This window comes from Candoia aspera, chromosome 14 (assembly GCF_035149785.1).
Source record: "Candoia aspera isolate rCanAsp1 chromosome 14, rCanAsp1.hap2, whole genome shotgun sequence".
Lineage (NCBI taxonomy): Eukaryota > Metazoa > Chordata > Lepidosauria > Squamata > Boidae > Candoia > Candoia aspera.
In genome coordinates this window covers 460,672-487,640 of record NC_086166.1, presented here as the reverse complement: position 1 = coordinate 487,640, position 26,969 = coordinate 460,672, and the positions used below count along the sequence as shown (strand labels likewise).

Sequence of the window (26,969 nt, the reverse complement as noted above, 5' to 3'; positions counted from 1 at the left end):
TCTGGGGTCGGCGAGGGAAGGAAGGGAGCGGCGGCTCCTCGGGACCCCCAGCCCGCGTGGCCGTGAGCAAGCAGCCCGAGACCCTGAGTCAGCCCGAGGACCCGCCCCTGCGGACTCTCCGGTGGGCCGCGCCCCGGCCTCCCTCGCCGTCGCTCCGCCTCCTCCTCTGCAGGGAAGTCGTGCAACGAGCTGGAAGCGCGGAGCCGCGAAGCCGTCCGCCACCCCGAGCCGAAGGAGCGCCTCGGGACCGCGAGCATCCCCGAGGGCACGAAGGGCACCGACCTCGGCGAGGCGGGGCAGCGCGGCCGCCGGGCGGCATGGGACTCCATCTCCCACGATGCTCCGGGGCGGGCGAGACGGCCGGATCACGTGCCGCCGCCAGCTGCGGAAGGTCACATGATCGCCGCCCGCCCAGCCGCGCCGCCCAGCGCAGCAGCTCTCGGCGGCCTCCTGAGCGGCGATGGCGAACGTCGCGAATCGGGTGTCGTGGTCTGGCCGGGAGGGAGAGGCCGAGAGCCAGGGGGAGACCACGCCGCTGCTGAACGGCACGGGCGCAGCCGCCGCGGCCAGGCAGGTGAGCGCGGGCGGGAGCCCCCGTGGCCAGGAGAAGTCTATCGCTGGAGCCGGGAGAAGCCCGACGCGCGGGCAGCGGCGCTCCCAGCCCAGGGACAGGCGGCGCTGGGGAAGACGGGCCCGGCAGACGGGGGGAACGGGGGCTTCGGGAGGGCTACGGGCAGTAGCCGGGGCCTGCCTCATAAAATAAGAAGGATAAGAGTTCTGAGCATGTGCTGAATGCTTTTCCCTCCCCTACAGGGAATGGCACGTCTCTGGGATCCCAGGCAAGCGTGACCTGGGGTCCCTGGGCCTCAACAAGGACTAGCCTCTTGCCCATAGCTAAAGGGACACGTGCCCTCCAAGGTGGTGTCCTTCAGGGCTGCCTGGCTGCAGGCAGAGGGACATTTTGGAGTTTCCCAACCAACAAGCGAAGTGGCTAGGCAGAACCAGCCCTGTGGTCCAAAGCGGGCCTCCCCCAGTGGTGCCGGGCAGCCGGGTGGTGGGGCACTCTTGGGCCCTGTTGCAAAGGAACTGAGCTCTGGCTCAGGGAGGGGTGGGAGAGGGGAAGCGGGTGCTTGGCCCTGAAAGCCAAAAGTGTGAGGAAGGGACTCTGAACAGCCTTTGGGACGATGGTCTGGGAGAAGTCGTCGAGGTTCTGTTATGATACCCAGTGAAAGTCCAGTAGCGGTCCAGGCATCCCTGCGAGGGCTGTTGCCTGGCCTGGCCTGCCTTGCAGGGCCGGCCCCTATGCCTAGTCGGGCAGCACGTGAGGCTGAAGGGACCGGGCACTTCCCAGGGAGGGCCACCTGCTCTCTTGGATGACAGCTTTGTTTCTGGCCCCAAGCAGTGGCTGGCACAGACAACCCTTTGCCCGTCAGGTTCCTGGCAGTCCTTTAGCAATTTCCTAGGCCTCCAGATACTTTGGGAGCTGCTGTTTGGGCCCTGGAGAGGATGCTGGATAACAGCTTGCTTGAATCGAGGCCTCTTGCTCCTTTTGGGGCTCTCCTGGCCAATTGTTGCTGCATTCACAGAGGGTTCCTCCTGAGAAACCCGTCTTCGTTTTATCCATACAAAATAGAATCGGGGATCCTTGGCATCATCAGAAGGCTTCCCTCGTTTGCAAATCCACTGCTCGTTTCCCTCTCTTTCCAAACACTGCTGGTCTTCTCGCTTTAGAACATTTGCTGCTGGGTGGGTTGGGAAGGCGATAAATGAGGTGGGAATGTGGGGTGCTGCCTGCAGCAGGGCAGGTGCCTTTGCTGCCTATCCCGGGATCAATGGCTCCAGCCTTCCATGTCCAGCACTTGCTAGATGCTCTGGACTACAACTCCCATCCATTCACCCACCCAACCTAGCCAGGAATCTTTCCCACACTTGGCGGTCTATGATCAGTGTGAATATTTATGAATGATAAAGCTGCTGCAGCAAGGCAACCCCGTTTTAAGAAGAGGAATCTGGCGTGACAGCTGGTTGAGGAGGCCTTGTCCACAGATCTGAGGCACGTGGCTTTTGGTGCATGGAGCCCCCCCAAAGGCCCCTCTGAGATTAGGGTCATTAGGGTCCCGTGGGAGGAGGCACTTCTCATTGGTAACTTTGGAGCTGGACTGATTGGGCGCAGCCTGCATCTCTTGGCACAGAGGCCACCCTGCTGAGGAAGGGTCTGGGGTGTTGCCAATTCTTGCAGGGGGGGGGCATGTTATTTTGCAGTGAAGAAGCTGCTGCTGCTGCTTTACTAACAACTGGCCTCCTTTGGCTCTTTTTGAGTGCCTTCAAAATGTTGACGCTACCAACACAGAGAGTTTACATAAAACAATCTTTTTATTGCTTAAAATGTCACTTTAAATGCCAAGCATTTAAATCTGTCTCGACTCCTGCGTTGTTCAGTCACAGTAGTGTGATGGAATATTTGAACCCATTCCCTGTGACTTCACTGGGACGAAGGCTCTTCCTTCCTTCCACACCCACCCCCCGCAGCGCCAGCAGAATGAAGCTTTTCATTCCCTGCTGGAATGTCACGTGCCATGTGCCGAAAGAGGAAATTTAAGAATTCATGCAGCAAGCGGGCTGTTGATGAAGAAAACCCCATTGCCTCTGCCTTCAGATGTCTTTGGCATCCCAGGGAAAACGCATTTCTGCCCCTGGATTCTTCCAGCCCCAAAATTAAGCTTGGCAGCTCAAGCGACTGACAAAGTTGCTTTTTGTCTCTGCAGCTGACCCCTTCTTCGTCTTCCTCACGATTTGGGCGCCTGAGCAATGTAGATCTTGGGGACCACCAGGGCACGGTGAGCAAGGGTCCTGGTGGGAGGGGGAGGGGGCAGGCAGAAGGTGGGGCACGGGAGCGTGGCTGAGTCCAGGGCCCTGGCTTTGTGTGCTCAGTGTTAACTGAGTTCCACTGTTGCAGGAAGTGAAGGCCTCTCGGTCCCTGCCCAGCGAGATTCCACACAACGACAAGCTTCTCTCCCTCACGTACGAAGTGAGTGCCCCTGGAGCAGCCTCCTCCTGGGAAGAGGGGTGGGGTGGGGGTGATCCCGGAAGGGAACTCTGCTTCTGGGGACCTGGGAGGCGGAGGAGGTGTTTCTTCCACGGGGGCTGGGGACTTGTGCTTCCCCTGAAGGGTTTCTCCGTCTCTTGACCGCCCGCAGAGCTTGGACTATGACAACTGTGAAAACCAGCTCTTCTTGGAAGAGGAGAAGAGGATTAACCACACGGTGAGTCCGCTCTCCTGGGTATCCGAGGCCGGGTGGCCTTGGGCTCCTCCCCCTCCTCTCCGGGGCGAAACATCTGGTGCGGCTGGCTTCCCTTTGGCCTACGTGTCTGCCTGCTTAATCCGAAGAACCTCAGGGGGGAACCCGGTGAATGCTCCCTGCTGCAGCCACTACCCCGGTTTCCTCTCTCCCTCCCTTCAGGGAGCTCTGGGGCAGGTGGGATTCTTCCTGGCCTCCTAATTTTATTCTCAGCCTGTCCTGTGGCACAGACTGAAAACGTGCTTCTGGCAGCCAATGGTAGTTTTGAATGCTGGATCGAGGCGGGAGGGGGAGGGCCAAGGCTTGAAAGGGAGGGGGAGCCCCACCACCGCCTAGATCAAGGGGTGGGGGAGTCTTGTTTCACCCACAATAAGTACTTGCAGGTGAGGGGTGATGTCAGAGGTAGAAGCCGCTGCAGATCTAGATCCTCGCTTTGCCAATTGCCCGGCGTTAAAAGCCTGCCCTGAGTTCTAGGCCGCAGCAAGCCTGCCCACGGAATGGCGGGGCTCTGACTGCCCCTCTTCCAATACAGGCGTTCCGGACAGTGGAAATTCAGCGCTGGGTCATCTGTGCCATGATTGGCATCCTTACCGGCCTGGTTGCCTGCTTCATCGACATTATGGTGGAGACCTTAGCTGGGCTCAAGTACAAGCTGGTGAAGGGCAGTATCCTTGGGGCCCCTGGCAGGTGCAGCCAGGATGGGGCGCGTGATGGTCCTAGCCTCCCCACTCTTGGGGAGCCAGGGGGATTCAGCTTGGCCTGGCATCGGCATTCTCTTCCGCAATGTTCCCTTTCCTTCCCTTCCCTTCCCTTCCCGTCCATTCCACCCACACCCCTCCTGCTTTCCTGCCAGCACATTCCACTGCTGCGCTTTTGGGGGGCCTTGGAGAACTGCGTCTCCCAAGCTTCCAGCTGCAATCTCATCTCTGTGGGTGGGACAGTTTGGCTTTGGGGCGGATGATGACAGCAATGACACAGCTCTGTAAACGTAGGTGCTGAACGAAAAAGCAAACTCTCCTCCTGATATGACAAACCGAATCTCTGGTTGGGTTGTTTTCCTTTAAGCTTATTTTTGCCAGATATTGATAAATTCACTGAGACAGGACGTCTCTCCTTCTCCCTGCTCCTGTGGGCCACCATGAATGCAGGTTTTGTGATGGCTGGTTCCATTGTCGTCGCGTTTCTGGAGGTGAGGCCTGTGCTTGGCTTTGGCACCGGGCCCCGCTGGCACGCCCTCCCTTGCAGCAGAGCCCCTGCTGACCAAGCCCTTTGCCTCTGCAGCCCGTGGCGGCCGGTAGTGGAATTCCTCAGATCAAGTGCTACCTGAATGGAGTCAAGATTCCCCATGTGGTTCGGCTGAAGGTCAGGGGTGTGGGGTTGTGTTGTGTTGCGGTTCTCCCACAAGGGCACACACAGGCTGACTCTAGCTTTATGAGGAAGAGGAGTTGTGCGGAGTTACAAGGTCTGTGGTTACGCAAAGGTTACCTGGACTTGATCTGAAAGGAATGCAGGAAAAATTGATTTAAGAGGCACATGTATTTATCTGCTATTGGTTTTAAAAAATCAACAATTTGCGTTGAAAGTTTATAGTGTAATAAATACAATTAAGTTTAAAAAAAATCAGTAAAAGTAGGCAGAAGTGGTGAAAAGGGATGGCCTAGGGGTGGGCGGGCAGGTGCATTCTCGGCTTCATGCAGCTGCTGCGTGCGTGCATGTGTCTCTCCCGGCCAGCCTTCCTTCCCCATCTGGGGCTCTTGCGGCCAAAGCAGCAAGTGCATGGGAGGGAGAAGCATGCCTTTCATGGCACAGAAATGTTTCTGCAAGGGCCTGGAGGACTGGCGTGGGTGTCTAGCACCTGCCCAACCCAGTGGCTGCCCAGCCAGGAAGGGAGAGTGGAGCCCCCGACTGAGCCCCATCTGTGTCCTCCCCTTGCAGACCCTGATGGTTAAAGTCTGCGGCGTGATTCTCTCCGTGGTCGGAGGCCTGGCGGTGGGGAAGGTAAAGGAGGAGGGGAGGGAGCTGCCCCAGTGCTGGTGATTTGGCCGTATCCCCCTTGTGTGCTGGGAAACTCTCCACCTGCCCCCAGGCGGCCCTGGTGCAGCTATGGCACTTGCCCCGCATGAACTGGTACCTGATGTTGGGCCAGGCAGCCCCGCAGGGAAGGGAGAAACAGCCACGAGGAGCACTGTGGACGTCACGCTGCCGGTTTGGGTGGACTAGCCAGTGGGGATGGGCAAGCACTGGCATTCCTAGTGGGGGGGCTTTAGACCCCTCCCCGAGTCCATTTATGGGGACTCCCCATCTTGCCCTGAAAGCCCACTCAAAGCCTCTCGGTTCTGCTTCCCTCACTTTCAGGAAGGGCCGATGATCCACTCGGGGGCCGTCATCGCAGCCGGGATTTCCCAAGGACGCTCGACTTCCTTGAAGAGGGACTTCAGGGTCAGTAGCTTCGCCTGTGAGGTCCGGGCAGGCATGGGAGGCAGACGCTGCAGGGCCTGGGCTGGGACGGGCCTTCGGGTGGCCGCCTTGAAGTTTCTGTCCTGTCCCCCGCAGGAGAGGCTGGGTGTGGCCAGCTTTGGGCACCAGGTGTCCTGGCTGCCCACAAACGCCGTATTTTGTGTGCACGCAGATCTTTGAGTATTTCCGGAGGGACACAGAGAAGCGGGATTTCGTCTCTGCCGGAGCTGCTGCCGGCGTCTCAGCTGCCTTCGGGGCCCCTGTCGGTAAAGCGCCCTCCTCCCCCCTCCCTGAGCCTCTTTGTGGCAAAGATGGGGCTTCTGCCTGGAGCCCAGGAAGATAAAAAGAGCTGGGTAGGGCGAGGGCCGCTGGGGGCCCCTCCGCCCGGGCTGCCTGGCCCCTGCCCGGGGAGACGGCTGCCTGCTCACGCGTGCCCACCCCTCCCCCCACAGGCGGGGTCCTCTTCAGCTTGGAAGAAGGCGCTTCCTTCTGGAACCAGTTCCTGACGTGGCGGATCGTGAGTGCCGGGGAGGGGGGGGAGGGGCTCCCCGTGGTGGTCCAGCCCCGCCAAGGGACCTTGTTGCTACTTCTCTCCGCAGTTCTTCGCCTCCATGATCTCCACCTTCACTCTGAACTCCATCCTCAGCATCTACAAGGGGAACCCGCTGGACCTCTCCAGCCCGGGTCTCATCAATTTCGGCCGGTTTGATTCTGAGGTAGGGCCGCCGTCGCTTCCACCGGAGCTGCCGAATCCATCCAGTCCGCGCTTCTCGCCTCCCCCACCGAGGCTCCAGGCCTGGCTGTTGCTGTCTGGTCTTCCCCTTTCTTTGTTCTGGGGGAAATGAAATCCAGAACGGCTTAAGCAGGGTGCAGCACCATGGAGTTGCTGGACTGGCGCTGGGAGTGCCTTTGCAAAGCAGAGCGAGCAGCGGAGCCCTGGCGCTGTTTGGGGGCAGCCAAGGCCACTGCCACCGCTGCGCCTCCTGTGGACTGGTCAGCTGGCAAAGGGTTCGGTGGTGGCTGGGGTGGCTTGGTGCCAGGCAGCCCCTGGTCCTTGACCACATTGCCTTCGTGGGGTTCCTGGGCACCCACCCTTGTCTGTCTGTTGTTTTAGAAAATGGGATACACTTTCGAAGAAATCCCCATCTTCATCTTCATTGGCGTGTTGGGTAAGAAACCCTTTTGGCCCAGAGATCTGGCTTCTCTTTGCCTGCATCCACGGCTGGCTTTGCTTGGTGGCTGGGAGACCGGGTGCTTTGGAGAAAAGGGCCCCTCTGGTGATGGGGCTGCCCGCCACACAGCATGGGAAGTCTCACGCAGACAGGAGAGGCTGCCTCTGCCGTGAGTCCAAATGCCACCTAGCATGCCATTTATTTATCTGCTGCTTGTAACCACGCTGTTGTCCACAAATCTGAATTCCTGAACCTGCAGGTGTGATGTACGTTCGGGTGGGAGGAAAGCTTCAGGGCCACATCACGGTGTGAGAGAGGACAGAGGGAATCCCGGGCATTCAGGATTCTCTTGTTGTACCTTAAAACCCAGAAGCAGAGTTGCAATCCCCCTGCAGTGCCCGAGTCCTGACCTGGCCTACCTTCGACTAACCCCTTTTCTCCTTCCTGCGGCAGGGGGGATCCTTGGGGCCACATTCAACGCCCTGAACTATTGGCTGACCATGTTCCGGATCAGGTGAGACCCTGGCAGAGTTCGGCCCTTTAATCTGGGTTTGTTGGGGGCCTGGGTGGGGTGTGGGAGAGCTCTGAATGTTAAATACACCACCTGCTTCCTGCAGATTCCCTTCGCGCAGAAGGCAGATTTCCCACAGATCTTAATGACTAGAGTTCTTTGTGCGGGAAAGCTGCTTCTGCGGATGCAGGCATTTCTTCTGCCTGGGCTGCACTGCAGAGAGGCCTCCTGCCTTGTCTGTGAGCACAAGCCCCCAGTTCCACTGCTTTTCCTTGGGAGTGCCTTTGGTGAAACGGATCTGCGGGCAAGGGGTTCTCAGGGGCTGCTGCTTGGCCAAGCAGACTCAAAGCGGGGACGATCCTGGGCTTTTGGGAGCTATTGCGACAGTGGTGATGACAACGAGGTGCCGCCATTGACCACTCCTGCCAGATTCAACCAGGCTCAAATAGTTTGGTGGCAAAGGAACTTCCTAGTTAACATGTCCTGCTGCCAAGGGAGCTCCCACTGTGCAGCTGGGTCCTTCCTTGTGTGGCTCTCGCAAATCCATCCAGAGCGCTGCAGGAAGCCGGTGGCTTTGGCTAGAAGAGCTGTTAAGGAGCTTGTTCGCATCCCTGAGCAACGGTTGAGCTGAAATCCTGCAGTGCTCCTTTCTGCCTCGGCTCTCTTACAGTGTGATGGCCACCTGCCCTGCTTGGCCTCCCTCTTGCTTCCTTGATGCCTCCCCTTCCCTGGGACCGGCTTGCTTTCCCAGGAAGGAGCAAAACAACTCTGCTCTCCAGCTGCCCACCTCTGTAGGAGGAGGGCAGCCTGGGAAGAGGGTGGCCAAAGGAGCTCCGCAAGGGACTTGCTAGGCATGGCACGCTGGCGTGCAGGCCAAGGGTGGATGCCCGATGTGTTCCGGAGCTGGTGGAAAACAGGATCGGCGCTGGGCAGCCCTGCTGGCTCTTCTCTACGGCTTCCTGCCCAGCTGCTGAAAAGTTGCGTGTATCTGCAGCAAGGGATAAGAAGCTAGAATTTTGGAGCCCTGGTTTCCTGAGGCAGGTGGGCAAGGAGGGCCGTGCTGCCAGGAGCAGCTATTCCCTGTGTCCCGTGGCGCTGCAGAGGTCTGGCCCTGTCTATGACTGTCCCATCCAGCCTCTGGCTCACCTGGTTTCGGCACCTTGACTCCCCAGGTACATCCATCGCCCGTGCCTTCAGGTGATTGAGTCCATGTTGGTGGGGGCCGTGACGGCAGCTATTGCATTCGTCCTGATCTACGTCTCTGTGGACTGCCAGCCTCTCCAAGACAACAGCATGGCCTACCCGCTGCAGGTGGGTGACCATGGGGGGTGCTTCCCTTGGGGAGGGGTGTTGAACTGGAAGGAGATGTGCTCTCTGGCGGAGGAGCCCAGTCCTTGGGATTGACAGGCATGCAAACAGCCACAGCAGGCAGGCAAAGAAGTCCTTGCAGACACCAGGTGGAAACCAGGGATTGGAGGAGTGGGGGCGATGCTTCTCATTTATGTTGCATCAATGGAAAAAACAGACTTTCTTACTTAGAAGTAACTAAGGCTTGAATCACTGAGTTTCATTGCAAGAGAAGGGATCGTGGCTAAAGATTGGGAAGAACGGCTGTGTTGTTATTGCTAGTACTGTCGCTATCGTTCTGCTAGGATTTTATTCTGCTGCAGTCCCTGTGACTGGGCGGCTCCCCCTCCCCCCGGTATAAGCAGTTCAGCAGCTGCTCCGTCTACTGAGCGTGGGGAGTCCCTCTTCCATGGAGTTTTCAGTGTGGAGGGGACGTACGGGGCGGGGTGCTGGGCTGGCCACAGGGTTAAATGCAGCCCCCTTCGGTTTTGAGGCTCCACTAGGATGTGATGTTTGTGCCTTTCCCCACTGTTACAGCAACACGGCTTCTCCTCTCCCCCGCTTTCTTTTTCACCAGCTCTTCTGCCCGGATGGGCAGTATAACTCAATGGCTGCCGCCTTCTTCAACACGCCCGAGAAGAGCGTTGTCCGCCTGTTCCACGACCCTCCAGGTCAGCCGCCTTGGTTGCAAAACAGACGTGGATAGGACTAAGTCACAGTTTATCTTAACCATGGTATCAGGAACAGACTCCAGGGGCTGGATTTGTATTTTGTGCTGAGTAAACCTCGACCCACCATTTACTAGCCACGGTGGCTGCTAAGTGAAACTGAACAGCTCGACGCAGCCTTCCCAGTCTTCTGTGGCCGACTGGCCAACCGCCCTGCCCCTCGTAAGCTCACCGACCCCTGCTGAGGCTCCAAGGCATTGCCCTGCAGTATCTGCCCCCAGGCAGCCTTTTGGCCAAGAAAGATCCCCCTCGGCTGCATGAGGAGCAGTGGCTTCTGCTCCCATGGCGAGCCGGTCTCCCCCTCCTGCTGTCCAGTCTGGCTGCTGACATCTTAATCTCTGCCGGGAGGTTTGACAGCCCCTCTAGAAAGGAAACGCTTTCCTGGATGCTGCTTTAGCCCGTGGGGCAAACTGGGGCAGCCATCTGCCTGTCAGGACGACCAGGCCTGGCCAGGAGCATTCGCTGGCAGTGCTGCTTAAGCGCCTGTGCGAGCTGATGGCAGGGTGGGGGGGGGGCACAGTGTTTGTTCTCCGATGGGTAGGCAGGCGATGGAGGGACAGAAAACCAAAAAGGGGGCGGCTGGTCCATCCCTGAGACCCGAGAGGGGCACGCTCTGGGAGGCGAGAGGAGTGAGGCTCCATCTGCCCCCCCAGGCACCTATGACCCCATGACCTTGGGCTTGTTCACCCTGGTGTATTTCTTCCTGGCCTGCTGGACCTACGGGCTGACGGTGTCTGCGGGCGTCTTCATCCCCTCCCTCCTGATCGGCGCTGCCTGGGGCCGCCTGTTTGGCATTTCCTTGGCCTACGTTGCTGGTGGCTGGGTAAGGCGCGTGGCTCCCCTTCCCCACAGACCCCGGAGGAGCCTGTCTGGCCCTCTCGAGGGGGGGTTAGAAGGGAGGAGAAGGCCCGAGCAGGACCTGGGACCCATGTCTGGGCCATTCTGCACTGACCTCGGAGAAGGTTTCTGTCCCCCGTGCTGTCAGAGGCCTCCAGGGAGCCCCCCTTCCTGGCTGCCATCCTGACTGCCTCTTTTCTGCCTTCCAGATCAGGGCTGACCCGGGGAAGTATGCGCTGATGGGAGCAGCAGCGCAGCTGGGTGAGTGCGGAGGATTGGGGTCCACTCCAAGGCCACAGTGCCCCTGCATGGGGAGGAAGGGGCCCGGCTGCACTTGAGCAGAGCGTGGGGAGCTGGGCTTGGCCCAGAGGAGTCCCTTCCCAGAGGTTCCTTTGGGGAGGAGCAGAGCCGAGGACTGGGGGCTCGCTCAGGACCCCCAAGGCTTGGTCCCTGGCTGCAGCACTGACAGGAGGCCAGAAAGCTGCTGCTGGGCAGGTGGATCTTCCTTCCCAACATGGTGCTCCCTGGCTGCTTGGACTGCAGCTCCTATAATTCCCAGCCACCCGGGCCCTTTGGCCATTCTGGCTGGGATCGAGGGGCGGATTCGGTGCATTTGGGGACATTGTGCGGGGAAACGACTCTGTGTAAGGCAGCCTCCTGGCTGTTTGGGCTCCTGGTTGCCTTGGCCCAAATGCCAGTTGGGAGTGGCGAGGAAGTGAGGTGCTTGTTCCAGGGGTTGGAGAAGTACCAGTGCAGCTGTTTTCCAGGGGGGATCGTGAGGATGACACTGAGCTTGACGGTCATCATGATGGAGGCGACGGGCAATGTCACCTACGGGTTCCCAATCATGCTTGTCCTGATGACAGCCAAGATAGTAGGGGACTTCTTTGTGGAGGTAAGAGGCGAGCGCTGCAGCTGCCAAAGGGGATCTGGCGGGAGGGCGATGCATCCTCCGTCCCAGAAATGTTTTATCTTGGAGTGCCCGATGCTGGGAGAGTGCCGTCCTTGAGGCCCTGTTTGGTATGACAGGTGAGATGGGGGCACTTCTATGACTTGCCCCCCCCCCAGTTGTGATTCCATCTAGCAGACCGTCGTTGCCCATTACATGGTGCTTCTTCCACAAAAATAATTCTCAGTGAAAGCATGGATAATTTTTACAAAGTAGACCTGGTAGCCAGCTTCTGCTTGTGAAGCATGACCCTGTGCCCACTCCTCGGCCTCAGCGCTGCAACTCTCCCTCCCATGTTCAAATCTGCCTTGGCTGACCCACTTCTCTCCCTCCATTCCAGGGCTTGTATGACATGCACATCCAGCTCCAGAGCGTCCCCTTCTTGCACTGGGAGGCGCCAGTCACTTCGCACTCTTTCACTGCCACGTAAGCTGACCAGTTAGTGCCCCGCTGGGCTCATTCCAGGCCTGGTTGGAACAGAGAAAGGGGGTCGGAGGGGATTCATGCAACAGAGGGGGGCACTTAGGCCTGTCACCGAAGGCCCCTTCCTGAGGGTTTCTGGAGATGGGGTTGGTGCGGCCTGCAAGCCTTGGTGGGAAAGACACGCGTCTGGCCGAGAACAGTCTTTTTTCACCCGTGGCTGGGTCTGGGTCCGTGCTTCCCTCCCTGCAGCCAGGTGATGAGCACCCCAGTGACCTGCCTGCGGCAGAGCGAGAAAGTGGGAACCATCGTGGACATCCTCAGTGACACGGCCTCCAATCACAACGGCTTCCCTGTTGTCGAGAGCATCCCTGGCAACAACCAGGTGGGGCAGATGGCTTGCTTGGGGTGGCGCCCCCGTTTTGCCGAGGTGCTTCTCAGCAAAGCGTGGTTCTGCCGGTGGAAGGTGCTGGGGTTGGAGTCCTTGGTGAGGAGCAGGCAGTCTCTTCTCTGAAACCTGGGGAGCTGCTGTCCCCATGGCAGGCATGGTTTGCTGCTGGCAGGACCTCGATGGGTTTGGGAGTCTTATAATCCCACATTCGGGAGCTCATCTTCTGGGTGGCCTCTCGGATGTTTCAGCCCAGAACAGAACTTGGTGATAAACCGGTTCCAAGTGGGCAGGAGCAGCAATGTAGAAGCGACAGAGAGCCCGCAGCGTGACCTGGTGTCTGCCCGGGGTTGGGCCAGAACGGGGTCTTTTGGATCCTTCCATTGCAGACCCTTTTGCCTTGCCAAGTGGGTGGGAGCGATCCCTGCTGGGGGGAGAAAACAGGCTCCACTGTGACCCACAAAAGCCCCTCTCGTTGCAGATGATGGGCCTGCGGGGCCTGATCCTGCGCTCTCAGCTGATTGTGCTCCTGAAGCACAAGGTAGGTAGGCTTAGGGCCCGGTCTGATAAGGCCAACGGAGACCTGGGATGGCACACAGGAAGCGCAGACGCTGCGGCAGAGAATGGAGCCTGCGCTTGCCAGCTCTGCAATCACCATCCCAGAGTAACGCTTCCAAGTGGAGCTCAGGGGCTGTTATTGGGAGGGGTATCCAGTCTATCCCTCCCTGCCTTGGCCTGTTGCGGCGCTTTCCCCTGGGGTGCTTCCTGTCTCCCTGCAGGTGTTTGTGGAGCGTGCCAGCTTGTCTCTGCGGCAGCGGCGGCTGAAGCTGAAGGACTTCCGGGACGCCTACCCCCGCTTCCCCCCCATCCAGTCAATCCATGTCTCCCAGGATGAGCGCGAGTGCATGATGGACCTGACGGAGTTCATGAATCCCTCGCCGTATGCCGTGCCGCAGGTGAAGCGGGTCCCGGAGCACATTGGGTGATTCCCCAGGCTTAGTGGGGGGGGGGGCGATGATCCTGAGCTGGGGGACATCTCGCTCCCGGGTCCAGGCTGCGCAAGGCCCCTGACTTTGGCGGGTGCAGGAGCAGCAAGTTCAAGCGGGCTGATCTGCTGGGCTTGGCAGGAGGCTTGGGGCAGGAGTGCCTCTGGGCTGCCGCCATCCGTGCCTTTGTCCCGTGCACATGCTCCTCCGTCTGACCGGCCCTGGGTTCGGATTGCAGGAGGCCTCTCTCCCAAGGGTGTTCAAGCTCTTCCGAGCCCTGGGCTTGCGCCACCTGGTGGTCGTGGACAATCAGAACCAGGTAGGCGACCTGCCGTCGTCATCCTCGGTGTGGGAGGGAGAGCCAGCCGGGGCTGGGTGCGGGGGGTCTCTTGCGAGCTGGCGTGCCTGCGCGGGGCTGGTCTGAGGAGATCAGCAGAGCGTGCATCAGAGCCTGCCTTGGGAACTGTTTGGCCAGGTTGGATTCCCCGCTCTAACATGCCTGAGCTCAGAGGCTCTCCTGCCAGAGGGATGGGTTTGGGGCCTGGAGGGGGGTGGGGAGGTTCTGGTCTGGCCCAAGGTGGCCCTTGGATGTCCTTTGGCTGGGCGAGTCTTTCCCCTTCCCCAGTGGCTGGATTCGTCACCTTGCCCCTTAGGTGGGGGGGCCGCTTGCCCAGCCTGAGTGCGTGCGCCCCCTTTCCTTGCAGGTCGTGGGCCTGGTCACTCGGAAGGACCTGGCCCGCTACCGGCTTGGGAAGAAGGGCATAGAGGAGATGCTCCTGGCCAAGACGTGACTTTGCTCAAGACTCATGTGGTGCATCAGGAGCTTCCAGCCTTCCAGCTCTGCTCTCGGGGGCCCAGCAGGGCAGCCAGCGCAGAGGCCCCGTCGGCAGGGCGCCTGCTTTGAAACGGCATCCCCGCTTCCCCCCCAGACCTCCCAGCACCCTTTCTCAGCTGCCCTGTGTGGGGTGGGGTCCACTGCAGGTTCCACAGAGAACCTTCAGAGCAGCAGTGCCGGGTAGCCCTGTTGCTGTCGCAACCTGGGCTTGGCGTGTATTTCCGTCTGCATTTTGCTCATGGGTTTTCAGCGAGCTTTCCCCTGCCCAGCGCTCACCGGCCGTGCCTTCGAAGACCCCTCACAGCCGCAAAACGGCGTGCCGCTCATACACAGGAGCCGTCCCGAGCTGGCTCAAACCCCGGCTGCCTCAGCTCCCTTCCCTCTGGCCCAGAGGGGGCTGCTTGTCCTGGAGTCACCCCCAGACTTGCTCTTTTCCAGCTGTTCACACTTTTTTCTCTGTGGTTGGAACGGACCAAGCAAGGCTGGTCTTCTCACCGGTGCTCAGAGCATCAGGGTGGGACCGGCTGTTTCCGCGCTTGGAAGTGTGCAGACGGCATTGCGTGCAGATCGGCGTGTGCAGCTGCACCTCAAAATTCCTTTTTTTGTGCTGAAATAAAAATGAATGAGCTCTTTCTCCCTCCTTCTACTGGCTCTTCATATTGCCCTGACTGTGCCACCCCATGGATTGAAGAGGGGCTGGGGCACGTGAGAAATGGAGCCAGAACAAATACGGGTTCTGCAAGCCAAGCAAAGGCACTTCAGGCGGAGTGTTTCAGGGAAGCCTGGTTGCCAGGGCCAGCGGGTATTCAAGCATAGAATGCCACCTTAATAAACATATCCCTGCTCCAGCCTGGTTTATTTGGGCCCTGCCCTGCCTCGAAGGCTGTGTGTGGATGGAGGAGAGTGAGGGGGTAAAACTTCCCTCCAGTTGTGTTTTGAATGCAGTGGTTTCTGGTGCTTTTCCTTCCTCCCATCCAGCCTCCAGTCCTCAGATTCCCTGGTGGTCGCCCATCCAAGGACTAACTGGGCAGTGGGGCTACTTATTCTGCGCTGCAACTCCACCTGCAGAGTGTTGCTGCAGTGCACAAGTTCCATGTTGTGTTTGGTGGTAATAAAGTTACCTCTTCAATTCTGGCCTTGTTACTGAGAACAAGCCAGTTTAGTCTAGTGGTTAAGGTGCTGGGCTAGAAACCAGGAGACTGTGAGTTCTAGTGCTGCCTTAGGCATGAAAGTCGGCTGGGTGACCTTGGGTCAGTCACTTTCTCTCAGCCCAACTTGGTGCAATGTAGACCAGCCTCTCGTGGTGCACCCCAGGCAATGTGACTTGTCATGGCTAAATAGTCTACACATCTGGCTGCTGGACCTCACAAGGATTTCCCAGCAAGAAAAAAAGCAGCATGAACACCAAACTGGTATACCATACGATTAAAAAAAAAATTGAACAATTTTGCATTGCTGCGATACAAGAATGAAATGCTGGCTGAAACGCTAATGCCATCTCTCTCCTCTTTATGATTTTTAACCACTTCGTTAGGCAGCATTCCCATGTGTCAAACCATTGTTTTGTTTAAACGTTGTCCTGGGCCCAGCACTCTTCGTTTTCATGAGTGTCCTGGATGAGGGGATACAAAGCATGCTCCTCAAATCTGCAGATGACACGAAGCTGGGGAGGATTGCTAACCCTTAGAAGACAGGCTCTGGGCTCAAAGGATCTTGATAGACTTGGACATTGGGCTTCACCCAACAAAGCGCTGTTTGGTGGAGAGAAATGTAAGATTCTGCACCTAGGTGGAAAAAACTAGATGCACAGTGCAGGATAGGTGGTGCCTGGCTTAATTGTAATCCGAGGAGATCACAGATAATCCTGGTGCACCACGGATTAAATATGAGCTGCAGCTGTCCAAAGAAGCAATGCCATCCACAGAGGCATAATGTCGAACTAGAGGAAGTGACAGTTCCACTGTATCTTGCCCTGGTCAGATGGCAGCTGCATCCCTGTGTCGAGTTTTAGTTGCCACAGAACCAAGGATGATTCTAGGAAGTGGAAGGAGCAATGAAGATGGTGAGGGGCTTGGAGGCTAAAAACTATGGGGAACAATTAATGGGTCTGTTCAGCCGGCAAAGGGGAGTCGCGATAATGGTCTTCCAGTACTTGACGGGCCATCCCAGGGAAGCGGCTGTAAATTTATCCTCTGCGAGGCCCTAAGGTAGCGCAAGGACCAAGGGGTGGGAGATTTATGAGGCAGATCCAAACTCCCCTGGGATGACTTTGAGGGGGCAGAAAGGATGTGCGAAGCTCTAACCATCCCACCCTCCAGAAGCAGGTCCCAGCACCAAGGCCAGACGTCCCTTAGCAACTGCCCTTACAGTGGTCATTATTGTGTCATGCATGAGATCTGACCACCACCTGGTAGGACCACTGGCCCATTTTTCCTGGCTGGCAACTGGCCACCCCACAGGTGGTAGAGATGGAGAGAGGATGTAATTTGCCAGAAGGACCATGAGATACGGATACGCGGCCTTGGTGCTCAGTTCCCTGGTGTTGCAAAAGGACCTCAGCGGGGGACCCTCCCTCCATAGCCAGACCGCTGGGGAAGCAGAAGGAAAAGATGGTCCTGCCAGGTCCTGCCAGGAAGGAAATAAGCTGCTACAGTTCCACAACATGTTATGTTCGCAGCTGGGCTTCTGCTCGATTCCCACATCCCCTTGGGGAATCCTCCTGGCTGGGGCGATTGTGCTGCTGCTGTGGCTGGTGGTTGAAATGTGGTCCTCCTCCTGCCTGGCCATGTTGCAAGTCAGGCTGCGGCAGCCCATCACAACAGAGCGCTGTGTGGCGCAGCCAATCTCGCCTTCCTTGGTAAAGAGATAGGTTTGCCTAAGCGTGTTCCATTATCCGACACGGCCCAGTAACGGGGACCGGTGCAGCTTGCGCCCATTCGTTTGTCTAACCAGAAGCACCCACGAGCCACAAGCTCTCATCTACATGAGCTTAGCCCAGCCCCTAACTGCCCTAAAGACCACCCTTTAGCTGGAGAACAAAACCCTGGATTTGAAAATGGCCGAGAAGAGAAAGGGAGGTCAGTTGCTGTAACTACAAACTCTATCTTCATGAATTATTTTGGTGGGCTTCATGGGGGCAAAACCTGAGTGTTGGGCAGACCAAGCTCTGAGAACACGGGGCCAGCCACGCAGGGTCAAAGCAAACGCCCATCAAGTCCAGCTTCCTGTTTACAGTTGCCAGCAAGATGCTCCCAGAAGCCGACAGGGAGCAGGAAGGCCATAGCCCTCTGCTGCTGTGCTTTGGGGTAGACTGCCTCTGAGTTCGGAGAGGCCGTCTTTCGCTGGTAGAGAACGCATTATCCAAATATTGGTAAGGCAGTTAGAACATGGGTGATAACCAGCCACACTGCCTTTTGGAGGGAACTTAAGTTTTTGTTTGTGGATCTAGTTGGGACCAGTTGTATTTTGGAGCGGGCTGTGGGCTTAATCTGGGTGCAGGTGACTAGGGAACAGGTTGCTGGTCTAGATGGGCCTCTGAGTTGACCCAGAGCGTCATGGCTTTCCTGGAGAGGACTGACTGACTACCCCATACAAGCATATTTCAACATTCAACATACAGTAAAATTATGTTAGATAACAGAAATTAAATTCAAACAATGTAAACCATATCCATTTAAAAAAGTGTGTGACCCCATGGGTCTGTCCAGGGGAAGGAAATCAGAAGCCAAAGAGCAGTTCAGCATCTGTTCACCCAGAGGCCGCCTAAGCAGGTGAAGACGGGCACCAAAGAGGCAATTGTGGGGAGCCCTCCAGAGCGTGGGCACCAACTCAGCAAAGTCCTCGCCCCCATCCAGAACTGCCAGGTGGCACTCTGGCAGGCAGCAGAAGCAACCTGGGCATCTCATGTAACACTAGAGGCAGCTAGCCTGGACCAAAAGAGCCAAGGCTGCCCGTGCCAGCTCACGAACCTGAGGGCAGCTGGCTTGGAACAGTCCTCTCCCCTCATGCTGTAGAGTCATGCTAGTTAACGGTAGCCCTAAACCAAAAGGAATCTAATGTCATCTTTTCCAACACATCTAATTAAGTTTATTGTGATTTTCATCTTGTACATTAAGACTTTAGGATGCCAGAAGGCACCTACTCTTGTAAGAAAATTTGAAACCCAGTAACGTTTTTTCCATTACACAGCCAGAAGCAGAGTCTGAAGAGGAGACAGAAAAAGACTTTCAAGTAACAGAAACAAAACGTATGTTTATTCCAAATTCATCTTTCTCTGGAGTGGATGTGGTCCCCAGTAGCATTATTTTTACGCTCACCAGGGATTGGCTGCTGTTTACACCATGACTAGGTGCTGGTGGCACATGGGACTCTCCCTATGACATTCCACTGGGAACACTGCCGTTTTTTCCCCATTCGCAGATCTTCACGTTTTGCTGACATAGCGGATCTTTTGCCAAATCCCCTATTTCTGCATTTGTGTAACTTGGGTTTAGGCCTGCTCCAGAAGCATTATTTATCCAATTCCTTCTCTATCATTCAGAGAAGATAGATCATTGACAGGTTTTTCTTTTAAATAGCAGTTATTCAAGGCAACTTGATAGAAGTTTTAAAAATATCGCTGTAAGTTGATCATCAAGATAAACTTCTCAATATATGCTTTTTTCTACCAGACTCTAGTTGCATTTGTGGGAAGCAACTAACATCTGACTCTGAAAGGTAGGCAAAATCTCAGTCTCTGTAAGAGGCTTCTTTGCAACTGCGTCTTCTTCAAGTCTCAGAATTTGGGTGACAGCAGAGAAACTACCTTGTGGGTGCCACTGAAAGTTGCAAGGGTGAGCTGGCTATGGCTCAGGCTCCCTGTGTTGCTACGGGGCAGTGGGAGGCGTAGTGGAGCCGGCCAGGCAGTTTCACCTATCTGGGCATCATAAAACGTGCCCCCAAATTCACAGCAGTCCCTCAGACTTCTGAAGAATTCCAAAGAATTCCCAACAGGGAAGGAATACACTTATTGCAGAAATGCAGTGAGCATCAAACCAAGGTTATAAAAGGGGTGGTTGTAGATCTGATATATTTGGATTTTTTGCCACTTACAAAAATGCAACATGTATAAACATATTTTATCATTTTTATGAGCCTATTTAGATTGCATAGTCCTCCATTTATCAAATACAAACTTCAATATGCCTCCAGACAAAGATGCAGCTTTAAATATAAAGTCTAATTATTTTATTTATCAATCAATCAATCAATCTTTTATCACCACCCATTTCTCCCCACAGGGGGGAGATTATTGGTCAATAATCTTTAAAACTGGCAATTAATCACATAAGATTTTATGAGTTAATAGAAATGCACACATAGGCACAAACAATTATTTCCAATATAAATATGGCCTGGTTTTATATAATGAACGCTTCACAGCAAGCGCTTGTGGTTTTAGAGGAGGTATTGAATCCCAGGTGAACCTCAGGGGCCCCTCTTAGGTGTAACTATCTAGACAAAAAGGAAAGGGTGGCCTAGTGAATCAGGAAGGCCTTTTTTTCAAAGGTCTGAACTGATCAGCAGCTTCACGGATGCAGCTGACAGAAACTGTGGACGCATCTCCACATTGTTTTCAATGCAGGCGAACTGCTGCTGCTTTTTCTCCTGAGTCCAACTTCAGCTTAAACGTATATATTTTTAAGTGGGGTCATCTGGAAGTGGAAAGACCTTCTTCTTGTCAAACACCATGGGAAAAGGTTGCTTTCCCTTGTTTTCTGCAGTTATGAACCACCGTGTGAGGCGCACAGACATCCTTATGAGCCGTATCAAAGCCCAGGAAGAGAGTGCCAAGAGGAGAGCTTGCATCGGAAGCACAGCCTGTGCCTACCCCCCCCGTTAAGGAGCAACGTGATTCTGAGAAGGTGCTCTTCCTCCTCCTCCTCCCCCTCCTTCGGCTCGTCCTTCTCCGTGCCGCTCCTAAAGTGCCTGTACCTGCGCTGCAGCACTGCCAGAGATGCTTCATGGACAACCCTTGATTCTTCGGACGTTTCAGAAACCAGCAGCTCTGATTCTCCCCCCTCTGAATCAGAGGATCACCTGAAGAAAAGGAAACGGGAACCATCACTCGTCCCATCATCCCCCGAAAGACGTCCCGAAATAAAAGGAGCCCCTCAGTCCTCTTTTGCACAAATAAGTATCCTCCAGAGCTCTGCTTTTGAAGAAAAGGATCACGTCATCCTGGTGGAGAAATCTCTTGAAATCCATATGGGAGCCACCACCTCCCCTCCCAGATTAACGGTCATGGATAAAGAGGGGACGGGAGACAAGCCTCTGAGTCTACCCCTGCTGGACCAAGCAACCTTCCAGTGTCTTGACATCAGGGTGAAGGAGAAGAAAGAGGAACCCCATAACACAGTGGAGGAACCCACCCCGAACACTCCTTCTCAGGAGGAGGAGGAGCCCGCCAAGCCAAACGTTACCGCGGACCCCACCAGCACGCTCCCTGCCCCGGAGAAAACTCCACTGGTTCTAAAAGCAATGGATAAGAAAAGCAGAGAATTCTTGGAATTCCACATCAAGAAGAAAATGGTTCAGAAACGGTGTGGGATTCCCACTCTGGTCAGCAAGTCTGTGAACCAGTTTCAGTCTCTGAAAAACCCCTTCCACGGGGATCTTAAAAGACCACTGCAGAATGTTTTACTGATACCAAGCTATGCTGAAGCTCCAGCACAGCTTCACTTTCCACCTAGAAATGCCATGGCTGTCTACATGAAATCTTTACAGGTATCTCCAAGGTCCAAAGGGTACTATATTTTCCACAAAGTAGACCCAGAAGAAATCAGAAAAGGGGGCTTCCACAGTCCTGGAAAGAAGCTAGGCCTTAAAACAAGAGATCCTCAGAGAACCCAAAGGAATTATGTTCTTTTCTCAGTGGAACCAGAAAAACTCAGGAAGCTGCTTTTCCATTTAACTGTGAAAATGGTGGAAATTCAAAAGGGAGCCTTTCCCGAAATGGTTGAGAATTCCTTCCGCACCTTCAATATCTATTCTGTAAAGCCTCTGCCAAAGCTGATTCGTTTTGGCAACAAAATCCCACGGCCCAAACACCTCTCGCTCTCCTTTGTTGCCAGAGAAGCGCTTTGCATCATTGACCTCAATATCAGTCACAAATACGTGGTCTACACATGGGGAATCCCAACACTGCGTTCAAAATCTACGGAAAAGACGACCTCAGGTATTTCAAGGCCGATGGAGCATCCAGCCAGCACAAAGAAGAAAGTTTCACAGAAGCCACGCCCTCCTGTAATAGTCTTAAAGAGTCCCAAGAGGAGAGCCCCATCTGGGACTGAATTAAAACAAATTCTCCTAAACCCAGAGCCACAAACACCCCAGGGCTCCCTTTTCCCCTGCATAGCCCCTGAAGAAGAATCTCAGAATGTACTTTTCATAGACCTTTTTAAACAGACAACTTTGGCTCCCAGTGTTCCCTCTGAAAATGCTGAAGAACACCCGCCACGGTCACTGGTGGTTTCTCTTACAGATGCCACCACCCAGCAATGTGTTGAAACATATGGACAAAGTAAAGAGATCCAGATTAAGAAAGTGGTTCTTCCGTTGCCTTTTAATAAGAGACAAGAACCAGCTGACAGAGACAGTACTAGCACCAAGCGTGGAGCAGTGATGGAGAAAACAGCTGATGGTAAAATCAGGACTCTGAAAGCTGTCAGTCCACAGAAGGAGCTACAAGACCAACAGTGCTCCACTGATTTCCCAGCTCCCCTTAAGAAAGGAGCAAAGGCAGACGGAAAAGAGGCAGGAAGCCAGAAAGATGGGAGCCAACAGGCAGATCTGGAAGGAACGCTGCGCTACACGGCCCTCCCGCCGTCCACCGAGACAGGAACAAGGACAGGAAGCCAGAAAGAGGGGAGCCAACAGGCAGATCTGGAAGGAACGCTGCGCTACACGGCCCTCCTGCCGTCCACCGAGACAGGAACAAGGACAGGAAGCCAGAAAGAGGGGAGCCAACAGGCAGATCTGGAAGGAACGCTGCGCTACACGGCCCTCCTGCCGTCCACCGAGACAGGAACAAGGACAGGAAGCCAGAAAGAGGGGAGCCAACAGGCAGATCTGGAAGGAACGCTGCGCTACACGGCCCTCCTGCCGTCCACCGAGACAGGAACAAGGACAGGAAGCCAGAAAGAGGGGAGCCAACAGGCAGATCTGGAAGGAACGCTGCGCTACACGGCCCTCCTGCCGTCCACCGAGACAGGAACAAGGACAGGAAGCCAGAAAGAGGGGAGCCAACAGGCAGATCTGGAAGGAACGCTGCGCTACACGGCCCTCCCGCCGTCCACCGAGACAGGAACAAGGACAGGAAGCCAGAAAGAGGGGAGCCAACAGGCAGATCTGGAAGGAACGCTGCGCTACACGGCCCTCCTGCCGTCCACCGAGACAGGAACAAGGACAGGAAGCCAGAAAGAGGGGAGCCAACAGGCAGATCTGGAAGGAACGCTGCGCTACACGGCTCTCCCGCCGTCCACCGAGACAGGAACAAGGACAGGAAGCCAGAAAGAGGGGAGCCAACAGGCAGATCTGGAAGGAACGCTGCGCTACACGGCCCTCCTGCCGTCCACCGAGACAGGAACAAGGACAGGAAGCCAGAAAGAGGGGAGCCAACAGGCAGATCTGGAAGGAACGCTGCGCTACACGGCCCTCTCACCGTCCACCGAGATAGGAGCAGAGGCAGATGGAGAAATAACTGTCGCTAAACAAGCAAGGGGTGGCAGGAGATTCCCTGACAGGGCGTTCTCATCTTCTCTTGACCCAAAAGATGTAGCTGCTGGTGAAAGAAAAGCTGGCGCCAAGGCAGCCAGGGGTTCCCAGAAGGAAATGGAGGGAAGACGCTCTGGAGGGCCCCTCAAGACCAGAGCGGAGGGGCTTAAGAAAGCCCGAGCCCCACGCAGGGAGGGCCTTTCCCTTTCCTTGGGCGTAACAGGCCTGGGAAGCAAGCGCGGGCCGCGGGCCGCCGGGGCCGGGCAACCGGAAGCCTCCATCACGAGGGCCAGCCTCTTCTTCGAACTGGACGTGACGAAGGAGAAGCTGAACCTGCACCTGAAGAAGCAGCTGGAGGCCGCGCTGCGCCCGCGGCAGAGGGCCGGGCTGAGGCTCAGCGTGGAGGCGGGCCGCAGGCGCCCGCGCCGGCCCTTCTGCTACGTCTGCCTGCCTCCGGAGGGCCGGGGCGCCGCGCTCAGGACCGTCTGCTGGGCGCTGCCCAAGCGGATCCTGGACATGAACGGGGGCCGCGTCCCCCAGGTCGCCCGCTTCGAGAGCAAGCCCGGGGAGGCCGGCCGAGGCGGCCGAAGGGGCCCGGCCGGCCGGCGGCGGGAGTCCGGCCAGACCGACCCGGGGCAGCGGGGGGCCGAGGCCATTAAACCGTCTGCTTGACCGCCGCGTCCGGCGCTGCCTTCCTCCGACCCCTCCGCCGGCTCGCCCGGGTGCAGGGGCGGCGCGGGCGTCCTCCTCCGCGATTCGGGGCTGCCCGAAAGCGGCCGCGGGGCCCTGCGAGGTCTAGAGTCGTGGAAGCGCAGCCGGGCCTCTCGCAGGTCGCGCGCTAGTCGCTCAGGGCGAGGCCGGCTGCGCGGCGAACCCCCCGCCGCCCGTTCCTGAGGCGCGGCCGGCCAGAGCGAGGCCGAGGCGTCTTCCCGCGCAGCCGGGCGTCCGGGACAAGGCGGCACGCATGCGCACGAGGGCCCGGCTTTTTTGCGTTTGCGCAGCGGGGCGCCCGGCCTGCCCTTCCTTCAGAAACCGCTTCGGGGCGGAGCTTCTCGCGCGGGGCCGGCGGGGCGCGCGCGCGCACGTCTCGGGAGCGGCGCCAGCCTAGAAGGGAGCGAAGAGCTCCGTTCAACGCAGGCGCGGTGGCCAAGTGGTAAGGCGTCGGTCTCGTAAACCGAAGATCACGGGTTCGAACCCCGTCCGTGCCTCGCGAGTTCCAGCAGGCCCTTGGCTACCCCGGCGGGGGCGAGAGGAGTGGGAGGGGCTCATTTTTAGGGAGGTTCAGCGCCTGCAGGCGGCGGCGCTGGTTCCCACGTGCGGGCGGACACGCAGCCTTCCTCGTCGCTCGGCCCTTCCAGACGGGGGTGGGGGGCTTTATTTCTTGCGCAACAGTCTCCCCAGGAGCGAGCGCTGCCTCCCTGGCAAGGAAGGAAGGAAGGGGGCGCCGGAGCGGGGCCATTCTGCCCACGCGTGTCGGGGGGCAGCCAGTGTCCTCTTTCCTCGAGCGCTCCGGCCCCCCGTGCCAGCCTCGACCGCCAGGGGGCAGCAGCCCGCGCGTCCCGCCATCGGGGTCCAGCGCACGCCCCACGAGGGAAAGTGGACGGGGCGGCCGCCCGAAACCCCACCCCCGCCGGGCCCCCGTGGATCCCCGGCGGCCTGGGCGCGACCCACAGAGGAACCGGCCTTCCCAGCCAAGCGGCTAGACCTCAAGGGGGCCGCCCTTCCCTCCCGGGGCGGGGGCGCGGGGAACGCTCGTGGGCGCTGCCGGGAGAGGGGAGTTCCCCGGAGCGGCGGCGAAGGCGCAGGCGGCCCGGCCAGCCTCCCCGGCGGCCACACCCCTGCCAGGCAGTCGCTGCCCCGCGGGCGAGGAGCGCCGCCGCCCGCCAGAGCCCCGCGGCGGAGCAGGGTAAGTCGCCCGCGCCCGGGACAGGTGCCCGCGATGTCCCGGCGCTGCCTCCTGCGGAGCCCCCTGCACGTGGCCACGCGTGGGCTCGGCTCGTCGGCCGCCCGCGCTTGAGCGGGTCTAACTTCTGGGGCGGCCGGCGCTGGCTCTGGTGGCAGGGAGTTGCGCGGGCGGAGGGCGGCGCCCCATCGCGGAGCCCCCCCCCCGGAGCGAAAGGGGGAAACCGCTGGGGCCGGGCGGAGGGTCCCGGGCGCCTGCCGGCACGGGGGGGCAACCATTCAAGGAGGCTCCGGAGCCCTGGCGCGGCCCCGCCCCCTCCCGGGCTGGGAATTCTGGGAGTTGCAGTCCAAGTACCCCTTGCCCATCCCCCTTGGTGTCTCCGGCTCTTTCCCCACCTCTTGCTCGGAAGGTGACTTTAATTGCAACGCTCAATGAGCTCTTTTGATTTTGTTGTTTGCTTCTGCTCTTTCAGACGTGTTTTCTTTCCTTGTTTACCACAGTGGAAAGAAAGAAATTGCAGTAAGTCGGTGCCTTTAGAGGGAGAAATGCCGCCCCTCACACCTAGTGCAGCGCCAGGAGGGTTGTCGGTCGGGAGTGGGGGGCAAATGCTGGAGTAGCCAGTCTGATCTCCAGATGTGCCAGGTTCTCTCCCCACTGGGGAGAACCGAGGCTGGCATCTCGCCCATCAGGAGCGCACCGGGTTGGGCAAAGCGGGGAATGTTTCTCAGAGAGCTGCCGATGCGTGCCGGGGCTGTGCTGTGTGTTGCCTTGTGTGGGAGCAAAACGGGGCCAACCTCTCCTCACCCCTGGGGCCCAGTGAGAATCTGTAGTTGCCGCATCCCGCCTTCAGACCGTCCTGATTCCCCCAAGTTGCTCTCTGACAGCGGCTTGCCTTGGGGGGGCGAGTGAAGGGGGGCGGCTCCTGTCTCCCAGTGAACCTGCAGGGATGTCATAGGAGAAGTTTGCTGAGTGAGGCTGTGAATCCAGAGTCGGGGTTTTGGGGGCGAGATGAGCTTGCCTAGTACCCAACTGGCCCACAAAGTCCCGCTTCTGGGGGTCACCTTCTTCTGCAAAGCAACCCTGAGCCGCTTCTCCCAGACGCTGACCGGAAAGATGCGCTCTTCCTTCCTGCGCAGAATGACAACAAGGCGGGTACTTTCCCTTCTTTTCTGTGGCCAGCTGGATGTTGGGTGTGGACCAGCGGTCCCTGAATGCGTCGTTGCACTTGAGAACAGTTCCTCTATGTGCTGGACAGTCCAAGAGGCTGGGAAGAGGCCAAGGGCTTGTGCCTCCTGTGTTTGCCGACTCAGCTGCTGCAGGAGTAAACACCCCCATCTTTAAGGTGCACAAAACTCCGTGCTCCCCTTCACCCCATGGCTGCAGCCTTTGCTCTGGACACCCTACGAGGCGGTGCTTGCGGGGCAGCCGGTGGCACATGTCATGCCAGAGCAGAGGCCAGAGGTCCCAAAGGTGAAGAGGAGCAGCTGCCCGCCTGCTGGCCCTGCGGCTCCAGCTGCAAGAGGTGGGGGCAGCCCTGAGCCCCATTCTCTGCCCTGGGCCAAGAGGGGCCTGCTGCACCAGGCACAGCAGAAGGGGCTCCAAAGAATGGCCGGAGGCCATCAAGCGCGTTTCCCCAAAGGCTGGAGGGGCGTCTGGGCATTGCCCGACCTGCTGTCTAGAAAGCATGAGAGCCTTGAGAGGAGAGAGCAATGCCAGTGGCCAGCGAGGCGGCAGAAGCTCTTGGTGGTGAGGCAGTGGCTGGCCAGAGTGGTTGGCCGGCCCTTTGCCCTTCGGAAGCAGGGAGATCGGTTCATTGGCGAGGCCTTTTTCGCCCCTGAAGGGCACTTTGCTCGTGACATGGGAAGTTCAGTCTCCAGGGACAGCGAAAGGGGAGTGAATTTGGAGCGGGAAGCAAGAGGACCCGGTGCAGCCATGCCAACAGAGGAGGCCCCAGAGGGTCCGGGCGAGGGACGGCCCTTCGTTGGCATCCCGCTTCTGCCCAGATGGGACGTTCAGCATGGTCAAGACCCGGCAAAGGTGAAGCTGGAATGGAGACCGCAGGGAGGAAGTGCTTCTGCGACGGAGGAGGCGTGTGGGGGAACGGCCCCGACCTTCACAGGCAAGAGCAGAGGGCCGAGCTCCTCCCTCACTGCCGGGGGAAGGAGACGGGGAGCATCTGCCAGGGGAGGTCTGGCTCTGCTGGCGGCTTCTTCCCACCATGGTTTTCGGAAGGGGCACCAGGAGGGCGCGTGTCAGCAAGGTGTGTCTGCAGGCTGTGGGGGTGCTGGGGAGGTCGTGGTGTGCCTCACTCGTACAGGGCTGGTCCTCCCTTACTGGGGGGCAGCTGGAGCGGCAGGGTGGCCCGGCGGTTGGTCGCAGTGGC

At 57.7% G+C, this 26,969-nt stretch overlaps 1 protein-coding gene and 1 non-coding gene across 2 annotated transcripts; both read left to right on the top strand.

Moving 5' to 3' along the window:
- Positions 1–430: 430 nt before the first annotated feature.
- Positions 431–15,009, top strand: CLCN7 (chloride voltage-gated channel 7). The gene is made up of 25 exons (XM_063314978.1): positions 431–574; positions 2,766–2,837; positions 2,957–3,028; positions 3,198–3,263; positions 3,832–3,964; positions 4,379–4,488; positions 4,581–4,661; positions 5,235–5,297; positions 5,655–5,738; positions 5,929–6,022; positions 6,209–6,273; positions 6,356–6,472; positions 6,871–6,925; positions 7,382–7,442; positions 8,612–8,750; positions 9,364–9,457; positions 10,168–10,337; positions 10,561–10,612; positions 11,119–11,246; positions 11,641–11,726; positions 11,973–12,105; positions 12,590–12,649; positions 12,888–13,064; positions 13,333–13,413; positions 13,799–15,009. Exons 1-25 carry the CDS (start codon positions 461–463, stop codon positions 13,883–13,885), a joined length of 2,394 nt encoding a protein of 797 aa, XP_063171048.1. The 5' UTR covers positions 431–460; the 3' UTR covers positions 13,886–15,009.
- Positions 15,010–23,819: 8,810 nt separating this feature from the next.
- On the top strand, positions 23,820–23,891 carry TRNAT-CGU (transfer RNA threonine (anticodon CGU)). The gene has a single exon. It is a non-coding gene; the product is annotated as a tRNA-Thr (tRNA).
- The last annotated feature ends 3,078 nt before the right edge of the window (positions 23,892–26,969 follow it).

Excerpts from the sequence above, each read along its gene's own strand:
- CLCN7 (XM_063314978.1), top strand. The coding sequence starts at position 461 with ATGGCGAACGTCGCGAATCGGGTGTCGTGGTCTGGCCGGGAGGGAGAG. Across the intron at positions 9,458-10,167 it reads CCTGTTCCACGACCCTCCAG|GCACCTATGACCCCATGACC; the intron begins GTCAGCCGCCTT and ends CTGCCCCCCCAG. Across the intron at positions 12,106-12,589 it reads GCATCCCTGGCAACAACCAG|ATGATGGGCCTGCGGGGCCT; the intron begins GTGGGGCAGATG and ends CTCTCGTTGCAG.